The sequence below is a fragment of the Nuphar pumila genome, chromosome 3, assembly GCF_984573655.1.
Source record: "Nuphar pumila chromosome 3, dmNupPumi1.hap1.1, whole genome shotgun sequence".
Lineage (NCBI taxonomy): Eukaryota > Viridiplantae > Streptophyta > Magnoliopsida > Nymphaeales > Nymphaeaceae > Nuphar > Nuphar pumila.
This window is the reverse complement of record NC_143251.1, coordinates 138,767,358-138,777,919: the sequence shown is the minus strand read 5'-3', so window position 1 is coordinate 138,777,919 and position 10,562 is coordinate 138,767,358. Positions and strand designations below refer to the sequence as shown.

The 10,562-nt window shown below is 39.4% G+C and overlaps 1 protein-coding gene across 2 annotated transcripts; it reads left to right on the top strand.

The window, feature by feature from the left end:
* Positions 1-1,827: 1,827 nt before the first annotated feature.
* Positions 1,828-9,366, top strand: LOC149844051 (uncharacterized). Of its 2 annotated transcripts, none has more exons than XM_090000289.1 (2): positions 1,828-1,896; positions 8,828-9,366. In XM_090000289.1, the coding sequence occupies exon 2, from the start codon at positions 8,837-8,839 to the stop codon at positions 9,179-9,181; it is 345 nt and encodes a 114-aa protein (XP_089856415.1). In that variant the 5' UTR covers positions 1,828-1,896; positions 8,828-8,836; the 3' UTR covers positions 9,182-9,366. The 2 variants fall into 2 exon arrangements, with proteins under 2 accessions (XP_089856415.1, XP_089856416.1); XM_090000290.1 differs by lacking the exon at positions 1,828-1,896 and adding an exon at positions 4,872-4,984.
* The last annotated feature ends 1,196 nt before the right edge of the window (positions 9,367-10,562 follow it).

Here is a 10,562-nt window from a genome sequence, read left to right as displayed (position 1 = left end):
CCAGTTATAATCGGGCTCAGGTCAGACTCAGGCTCAGATGGGGCCAAGCCCTTTAGGTCTGACCCACTTAATGGGCTGGGCCTGTCGGGCCCTAGCTATGCATTTTTCTCATGGGCTTAGTCTGAACCAGGCCTGATTACATAATCAGGCAGGGCCTGGCCCGAGTTCAATCGGCTCGACCTGAAAAATGCAACCCGCGCCCCACCAGATACGGGCCAGGTACCCAACAGCCTGTCGGGCTACCCAGCCCGGTGTCCACCCCTAATAAAAAGCACTAACCTGAATAATATTCGGGTCAACCTGAACCTGACCCAAGTTTCTTATATGTATTTTAAGTAAAAGTTATTTTCTGAAATTATACGAATCCGAGTTTGGAAATTCATTTTTGTGACCCGAAAAACCCGAACAAGACACTTTGTTATTTAGGCAGGTTCAGGTACACCCTGATGGGTCGGGTACCCGGCCCGGTGACAGCCCTAATGAGTAGGGATGGCAGTGGGGTGGGGCGGGGCGGGGGACAAAGTCTCCACCCCTGCCCCGCCTCAAGATTTTATCCTCCACCCCCGCCTCCATCCCCGGCGGGGAATGGATTTTATCCTCCATCCCCGTTTCATGTCCTCCATCCCCGGTTCAAACGGGGATGAGGCGGGGCGGGGTGGGGATATTGCAGGGAAAAGTGGTCGGGGCGGGGCGGGGAAAAGTGCACGTCCATCCCCGCCTCCACCCCCGGACAGGGATGGATTTTAACCTTCGTCTCCGCCTCCATCCCCGTTTCATACCCTTCATCCCCGGTCCAAACGGGGCGAGGCGGGGCGGGCCCCCGCTTTCCCCCGGTCCACTGCCATCCCTACTAATGAGAATGGGCACCATATAGAGTTTGCTCGGGTAAAGGGAAAAAAGAAAGTTTTGGTCTGTTAATAGGAAAACTAGGAAACGCCATCCATCTGTTTGGATTTGGAGTTGGTCATGCAAAAGTGGACACTGGATATGAGGTGAAAATGGAAACTTGGTGAACCAGGAAACTAATCATGTGTCCACCCCAGTAGGGCTGCAAACAGATCCGATACAGGCTGGATCATGCCTGATCCAAATTTGAATCCAAATTTTGTGCAATTAATTCAAATCCAAATCCTTATAAGATCTGATGATATAAGACTGATTCAGGATCTGAAATATATAGGTGATGATGGGTCTGGCAAGAGTCGACTGAAGTGTAAAATGTGCCAACAGATCAGGCTAGATCTAAATCCGATACAAAACAGTGTTTTGAATCTGATCTGATTGTGCAAAACCGAAGCTGATCAGAGTATCCTTTCAGTCTTTTAGTGCCGTGTAACGGGTCAGACCTCTACCAGAAATGGGTAGGTTCTGACCCAGATCTGTCTAAGAGGTGTTGATACCGGGTTTACGTTTAGGTCCGAATGAATCTTTCCATACCCGCCAGATTCAATAGAGATTATAAATTAAGCCCGATCCATACCCAGTAAAATAATAATTTTTTTATGTTTTTACATTGAAACTTTTCTGATCTTAATCGGAACTCGAGTTTGATTCGGGTTTGATATGAAATTGCATAAACCATACCTGGCTCCATACGCTAACTGGACTTTATGGGTACGACCCGGATAGTTAATTGGACCCGTTCCTTTGTTACCAAACCGTGACCCTACCCGTCCCAGTACGTGTTAGGATCCGGGTCATACCCGACCTGTTGACACCCTATTTCAGATCTTTGATGATCCGTATCCGGAATAAAACGCCGGATTCAGATCGAAGGTTCTACCAAACCCGACTCATTCTCGATCCCCACTCACGGAACCCCTTCCCCTCTCGTCGTTCAGCCCCCCCTCTCTCTCTCTCTCTCTCTCTCTCTCTCTCATCTCCAACCTTTTCTCGGTGAGTTTTTCATTTTCCATTTTTTTGTCTTCCATTGTGAAAATGGCTTGAATTTCCCTTCTGAATAATGCTAAAATATTGAAGAAAAGAATTCCAGTTTAATTCATGGAAGAGTGCATTTTGTTTGAAAAATAGATCTCATAAGAAATCCCACTCACCTTTCATCCTTTTCTACCCCTTTGTTTAGATTTTGCCTTTTCCTGCGAAAATTTGCATTAAAAATTCGTTTAGTGGGAAGTAGGAATGTGGTTGATCTCCAATGGGTTAAATAGTTGTCTAGGCACAAGAGGCATTTGTTGGCTGCTTATTCTTTTCTATTGATTTATTTTTTTATTTCTGAGTTGCATTTTAATTTATAATTATTTAACGAAATCTGATCCATTCTCTTGAGTGTGTGGTTTGTTGTTTGTTATTATGCATAAATGATACTTGTTTCTTGTTTTGCTTTTTCTTTTTCTTTTGTGGATCTTTTAGTTATTTACTTCGTGTGTAGAGATCCTAGGCTCCTGCAAGGTCATGGGGTTGAGCTTGATATTAATCTATAAGTTGTGGTTTAGTAATAACTTGTTTACTTGTGACGCTTGCTCTTCACCACTTTTAGTATGCCTTGTGTCATGGGTGTAAAAGTGCTTCAATGCTTTTCGCAACATTGGTGGACATTGCTAGTGAGCTCTATAGGTTTGATCAATATCCTAACCTAGCAATCCAAATCGTTGTCTTAACTCTTGAGAGTCATGAGTCTTGCTCAAACCAATTTTCATGATGGTCGTCCAAACCATGACATTTCTATGATGTCCATTAATGAGAAACAAATTAAACAAGTTGTGATGTGAGCCAAATAGCTTATTTGGCTTCAGTAACTTGGTGACCTGGATTGCCATAGGTTAAAGCATCTCAAAAGGACTGTTAAAATTTAAAAAAAAAAAAAATCAGATGCACCCACCATTTACCTTGGTTTCTTCAATAGCGGAAAAAGAATTTTTATATATCTTAGGTTGTTGATATGCAGCTAACTTCCTACATTGACACACATACCAAAGTCCAAACTCTGGATTTGTCATAGTTCTATTCTAAACTTTGGTCAGTTCAAATATTGGTTAAAAGCAAACTAATTTTGAACATGATGTCTAAAAAACATGCTATTTTTAAAACAACATTCTATAATGTCATATTTTTCACTACTTTTAAGAATATAATTGGGAATAGCAATAGTTAAAGGATTCATTGATTGAAGATCAGGTGTTGTGAAGGCCCAAAGACCTGGTTTCCTAGGGTATAACCACATCAATAATCAATTATAAATGATTTAAACAAAACTTTTGTGTCTACCTTTTAATTTATACTAGATATTCTAATGTATGTAAAGTTATGGTATTATATTGATTTATCCTAGATATTTCAATCTATGTAAAGTTATGGTATTATATCAGCCATCATTTTAGTGCGTAACAACCAAAAGTTGGACTTTATTTTGTTGCTTCACTGTTGCATAGCTATTAACTTGGCCATTGTGATTTTGAGTCAACTTGACTGCCTGACCCAAGTCATAGTTGATTTGACTAGCCAATGGCAGTTAGCACCGGTCTCTTAATCCCCTTGAGTTAGTTACAGTGAAAAATTCATCATTTTTCCTTCCTATGTTGGAAAGTACTCTCTCTCTCTCTCTGAGACGTAAAACCAATTCTATCAACATATGTTGCTGGTATTAGCTGATGAGGTCATTTTAAAGAATTTAAATTTTATTCATGGTCATATAAGTTGCATTTGCTAATGTTGCGGTACCATATTACTAAACTTCTAACATTAAGAATCATGGAGAAGGTGAAGTTTTTGTGAAGAAAGCCTTAGATTGAGAACTATATAAGCACATTTGGGTTTAAGAGTATTCTGGATCTTGACATCCATTAGGACTAGTGAAGAACTTGTGCATCACTGCAATTGAAAATAGAGAACCCAATAAGTGTGCACTATCAAAAGAGAAAGGTGGGATGTGATCATTTTATGGTTTCAGGAGTTTCTCCAAGATTTGTGAAGGATGAGAAAACAAATGTATTAGTTATGGTGAGAGAAAGAAAGGAGCATTACATTAATGACTGAAGGGGTTAACTTGTTTGTCTGAGACAATCTGAAAATAGTATAATCAAAGAGGAGTGACAACATGGATCATGTTGAGTTATGCTTGTAGTTAACTGAGTTGTCTATTAATGATGATGGCGTGAAGCAGAGGGAATGAATGACAAGTTTGAAGCTTACCATGTTGTTCTAAGGAACGTACTGCCTTGTGTTATGATGCTACATCCAAATTGTATCTATGATGTCAAAACAAACTTATAAGTTTTCGAAGTGATAAGCTTGATGATATTCTTTTAATGTGCTAACATTTAGGTGAAAATCTTAAATGGCAGGTCAAATAGATGATCCTGAATTAACACAACTTCCAAGTCTCCTTGGGAGTTAATGCAAAATTGTTGAGACAAGTGTTTAAGTAGAAGAGACAAAAGACTAGTATCAACAGTTATGATGAGATACATCCAAATTTGATGGACGATTCTCTCACGTTGGGTGACAGAAGTGCCTCTATAAAGTGTCCTTGCATTGACAACATAGGACAAATGCCCATAATATGATATGATGTACAGATAGACCCTCAGCTAATTCCATTCCTAACAAAAGGGAGTTGCTTATCCAAGCGAGCTTGCCAAAATCCTGCATGAGACCACCTTCATATAAATTATAGAAAACTTTAAAGTGGCAAAACTACTTTTTGTTTTGGCCTTACTGGCATTCATAGCAGAAGCCAGATTTAAGCTATTCTTTTAGATGATACAATTTACCAGAGAGCACCATTAATGTCTTGAAAGAAAGTTACCCACATAGTTTCTGAGATGAGTGGTCTGTTTAATATTCTCCACAACCTGGTCCTAATGCAATTCATGTTGCCTTTACCTGTAAACTCAACTCTGCCAACCATTGCAGGAAACTTTTGATGATCCCTGACAATCTGCCATGCTGCATACAAGATGGAAGAATTCTGTCTTCTGTTTTGGTTTCTCTAATTTAGTTGCCTTCTCAGGGCCAGCTGACACTGGTAAGACCTGCTGGAGGAGAGAGCTTGTTTCTATATTTATCACTTGCTATTGGTTTAATGGTTGCATGTGCTTGATTTTAGTTCTGCTGTATGTTATATACATGCATGTAGTCTGTCCTCTTTTCTCTATTTTTCTACTTTCCCTCGGTCTTCGAGCATTAGTTGGTTATTGTTGAAATGTGAATCTCAGAGGGTATAGCTAGTCTGCCAGAGAGAGCGCGGCACATGTTTACACCCTTATTGCGGTGTAAATTTCATATAAGGCCAGATCTTCTAATATATCAAATGTTGAATTGTCTATCTAAAGACGGGGATAGAGTCTAGTTGGACAAAACGCCAGACTGGAATGTAAGATCTAACCACAGTAGCTCATTGTGGTCTCAGGGTTTGGGGGACTTAATTTCCCAGATACTTAATCCAAAAAAAAACATTTATTTAATGTGCTTACAAATAGAATAACTAACTGGAGACCATAACCTTTTGAAATATATCGTTGTAGGGCAGTAAATTCTAAAGGTTTAAGAGGCAGTAACTCTCAAATTTTCACATTTTAGGAGAGACTAGATTTGCTATATTTTTTAGTGTGATATTTTAAAATCAATATCTTCATGGGATATTCAAGCAGTACTCCTACCATGAACCAAGTCATCATTGACAGACAACCAGGCACCAATTTTTAGTTAATTACAGGCATAACTCAATGTGATCCATGTCACTCCTCTTTGATTATACTATTTTCAGATTATTTCAGACAAACAAGCTGCATTTACCTCCTTCAGTCATTACTGTGATGCTCCTTTCTTTCTCTCACCATAATTTTCATAGAACTAATGCATCTGCTTCCTCATCCTTCTACTTCACAAATCTTGCAGAAACTCCTGAAACCATCACATGAACACATCCCACCTTTCTCTTTTAATAGTGCACACATATTGGGTTGTCTATTTTCAATTGCATTGATGCGCAAGTTCATTCACTGTATAGTTTTCGATCTAAGACTTCTTTCACAAAAACTTCACCTTCTCCGTGATTCTTAATGTTAGAAGTAATGCAACTTATATGCCCATGAATAAAATTTAAGGTCTTTAAAATGACCTCATTAGCTAATGCCAACAACATATGTTGATAGAATTGGTTTCACATGTAGGAAGGGAAAATGATGAATTTTTCACTGTAATTCAAGGGGATTAAGGGACTGGCACTGACTACCATTGGTTGCATAAGAGTCAAATCAACTATGACTTATGCCAGGTAGTCAAGTTGACTCAAAATCACAATGACCGAGTTAATGGTTATGCAACAGTGAAGTAATGGAATAAAATCCAACTTTTAATTCTCAAAAACTAAAATGATGGCTAATATGATACCATAACTTTACATGCATTGGAATATTTAGGATAAATCAATATAATATCATAACTTTACATACATTGGAATATCTAGTATAAATTAAAAAGTAGACACAAAAGTTTTATTTTAATCATTTCTAATTGATTAGTGATGTGCTTCTACCCTAGGAAACCAGGTCTTTGGGCCTTCACAACCCATGACCTGCAATCAATGAATTCTCTGACTATTGCCATTTTCAATTAGAATCTTAAAAGTAGTGAAAAATATTACATTAATAGAATGTTGTTTCAAAAATATCACCTTCTTTAGTCATCATGTTCAAAATTAGTTCGCTTTTAACCAATATTTGAACTGACCAAACTTTAGCATAGAACTAGGACAAATCCAGAGTTTGGACTTTGGTATGTTTTCCAATGTAGAAAGTTAGCTACATATTAGCAATCTAAGCCATATAGAAATTCTTTTTCCACCATTGAGGAAACCAAGGTAAATTGTGGGTGCATCTGAAAAAGAATTTTGAAATTTTAACAGTCCTTTAGAGATGTTTTAATCTATGGTAATCCAGGTCACCAAGTTAGTGGAGCCAAATAAGCTATTTGGCTCATACCACAACTTGTTTAACTTGTTTCTCATGAATGGACATCATAAAAGTGTCATGGCTTAGGGGATCCTCATGAAAATTGGTTTGAGCAAGACCCATGACTCTGAAGAGTTAAGACTACAATTTGGATTGCTAGGTTAGGATATTGATCAAAGCTAGGGAGCTCACTAGCAATGGCCACCAATGTTGTGAAAAGCATTGAGGCACTTAAACACCCATGATACATGGCATACTAAAAGCAGTGAAGAGTAAGCTTCACAAGTAAACAAGTTATTACCAACCCACAACTTAAGGATTCATATCAAGCTCAATTCCTCGACCTTGCAGGAGCCAAGGAACTCTGCACACCAAGTAAATAACTAGAAGAACCACAAAACAAAAATTAAAAGGAAATCAACCAACAAGCATCATTTACGAAAAACAACAAACCATACACTCAGGGGAATGAATCAGATTTCATGGAATGGAAGTGAAGCTTGCCAAAAGCCTGCATGAGACCACCTTCACATAAATTGCAGAAAACTTAAAAGTGGCAAAACTACTTTCTGCTTTGGCATTCATGGCAGAAGCAAATTTAAGCTATTCTTCTAGATGATACAATTTACCAGAGAGCACCATTAATGTCTTGGAAGAAAGTTACCCATATAGTTTCTGAGATGAGTGGCCTGTTGAAGTTCTCCTTAACCTGATCCTAATGCCATTCATGTTGCCTTTACCTGTAAACTCAACCATGCCAACCATGCAAGAAACGTTTTGGTCTCTGACAATCTGCCTTGCTGCACACAAGATGGAAGAATTCTGTCTTCTGTTTGGGATTCTCTAATTTAGTAGCCTTCTCAGGTTTAGCTGACACTGGTAAGGCCTGTTGGAGGAGAGAGCTTGTTTCTATATTTATCACTTGTTATTGGTTTGATGGTTGCATGTGTTTGATTTTAGTTCTGCTATATGTTATATGTATGCATGTAGTTTGTCCTTTTTTCTCTCTTTTTTCTGTTTTCCCTCAGTCTTCGAGCATTACTTGGAATAAAGTCCTTGTTGAAATGTGAACCCAAATTCTTTGGCTGATGGAAGTGTCTGTTTCCTAATGAGAGAGAGAGAGTTGTGTGTGTGTCTAAATATGTGATTAGAAAAAGAACTTTCTAAAGTGATTGTAATTTTTGGATATTTAAAAATTTTATTTGTGAATTATTCATCATTTATAAGTGATCAATTATGTGTTTAACATCCCTGAGACATTCATTCTTGAGGACATCATATCATCAGAAGAATTCTCAACATGTGGGCTTGAAACAATATCCAACAACCAACTCTGGGTTTTGCGGTTGATAGCAACTGCAGAGGGTATGGCTAGTCTGCCAGAGAGAGCTAGGCACCTGTTTCCGACCTTACTGCGGTGTAAATTTCATATCAGAAGGCCAGATCTTTTAATGGATCAAATGTTGAATTGTGTATCTAAAGACGGGGATAGAGTCCAGTTGAAGGACAAACCCCCAGATTGGAATGTTAGATCTAACCATAGTATCTCACTGTGGTCTCAGGAGGGGGCCTTAATTTCCCATGTCCTATCATAAATGCATGGAAGTCGTGCCATTGAGCTTATACAAGCAATGGTATGGCAAACTTGTTGAAGCTGCATCAGTATGAGATCTTTTTTATTTTTTAAGAGGAAATATGGAATTTTATGCCTTCGGTTTTTCACTGCTTCTACTCATGCTTTGGTCAGTGACTGATGTAAAAGTTTCTTTACCTTGTATAATTTTAATATTTAATTCTTTTTATGGTCGTATTATTAAGTTTATCATGCAGATGAGCATTTGCAGAGAATTCTTATTTTGCTGGCCTTCCCATATATCATTAATTTAACATCTGGTTCCCCTCACAAAATCATGCAGGAATCGCCAATGGTTATTCCTCCTCCAGCCAGACCTCCGACAATCATCAAGCATCTCAAGCCTTATGTGTTGAAGATGAACTTTTCAAACAAGTATATAACTGCGCAAGTTTTTCATGAGCCAACAGCCACAGTTGCCTCCTCTGCCAGTTCGCAGGAGACGGTGCTGAGGTCAACCATGGGAAACACTCATGATGTGGATGCTGCTGGCAAAATAGGCAAGATCCTTGCTGAACGCGTTTTGCTTAAAGACATTCCTGCTGTTTCTGTTTTCTTGAAAAAAGAACAGAAGTACCATGGTAGGGTAAAAGCTATAATTGATGCGCTGAGAGAAGGGGGTGTGAAACTGATCTGAACTGTTTCCACAAATGGGGATTAGAAATTTGCAATGACAAAAGGGTGGACATTGACGATATGAAATGGTGTTAAAAATGACTAAAACATCAGCGCCTCAAAAGTGATCTCTTTTGTAGGCTCGCAGTGCAAGTCATCAGCATTTTGAGCTTAATCGGTTATGCATTTTCTTGAAAATTCACTGTATGATTTGTGCTCTTACAGAGGCCTCAATGGTGTTCTCATACTTGTTTTTGGTATGTATTCACATTATATGCGGTGTTGCTGCATGGTGGGTATGCAGCAACCTGTTTGACTGCTCGAGATGGGTGCGGTGTCCATCTCAAGAAATGTCGAGCTGGATGGTCATCAGCAGCGGAGCAGCGCTGCTGCATAAAAGATGGACTCTTGGCATGTCATGTTGGTTGTGTCGGGGGATGGAGATGGTATATTGTCCCTTGCTAGACTGCTTCCTCGCTTCACTCCGTGTCTCTTGCTGGTGATGCGGGGTGAAGCTCTCATCATGGTGATGGGGACTAGTCCTGGGCCATTAGTTTCTTTTCTTAAGTGGTTGTCTAGAGCTCTAAGTTCCTTCTGTTTGCTTGCAAGGCCAAACAATTCAATTGCATTGGATTCCATTGTTGGGTCTGGTGGTCACAGAAAACCACTATTGACAAATGAATTGAAAAGTGCTGGATGTGGAATCCATGTACTTTTTGTCGTACCATCATGGCAAGTTTTTTTTTTTTTTAAAGGCAAGTTGGGGTGAGTCTGACCCCTACCAGTTATACAACTATACCATTGGGTTTTGTACCTGCAACGTCTAACACAAGGTGACGTGCACTAGCTGCTCCTACCAGACAAGTGGAGCCCCCACTGGTACCATCATGGCAAGTTTTAGTGCTGAATAAATGGCTAGCATTCTTTGCTTGCATGAACATTTGGGTTCTTGGTACGCAAGCTTCATGCCATTAATTTCAGGTGCAGCAGAGTAATACTGGAATCCAGGCAGCTGGGTCAGAGCTTGGTTTATGGTAGAGGCCAACACCATTCAACTTGAAGTCGGATTGGGTGATCGGTGTCGATCTCATGGATAACCTTTCTGACCAATCCTAAGACTCTTGGCAATGGTCACAACAGGACATGGGTCCCGCAGTCAACATATGGGTATGGCAATTGGTTGGAAAGGTGATCGTGTGATCTGCCCCGATCACTTGATCCCATTTCCAATTGCTGTTGCTTGGGAATTGCCAAAGAGGGAGATTTCCTGGCCTGAGATGGATGGATGGATGGATGACTTTCCTTTTACCAGGCTTTCAGGGTTTTTCAGAACTCAGGTTTTAGAAAATCAAGTTTTTCTGCCTGTCATTCAAACGCCCCCCTTAGTTTTGGAATGTTTTAAA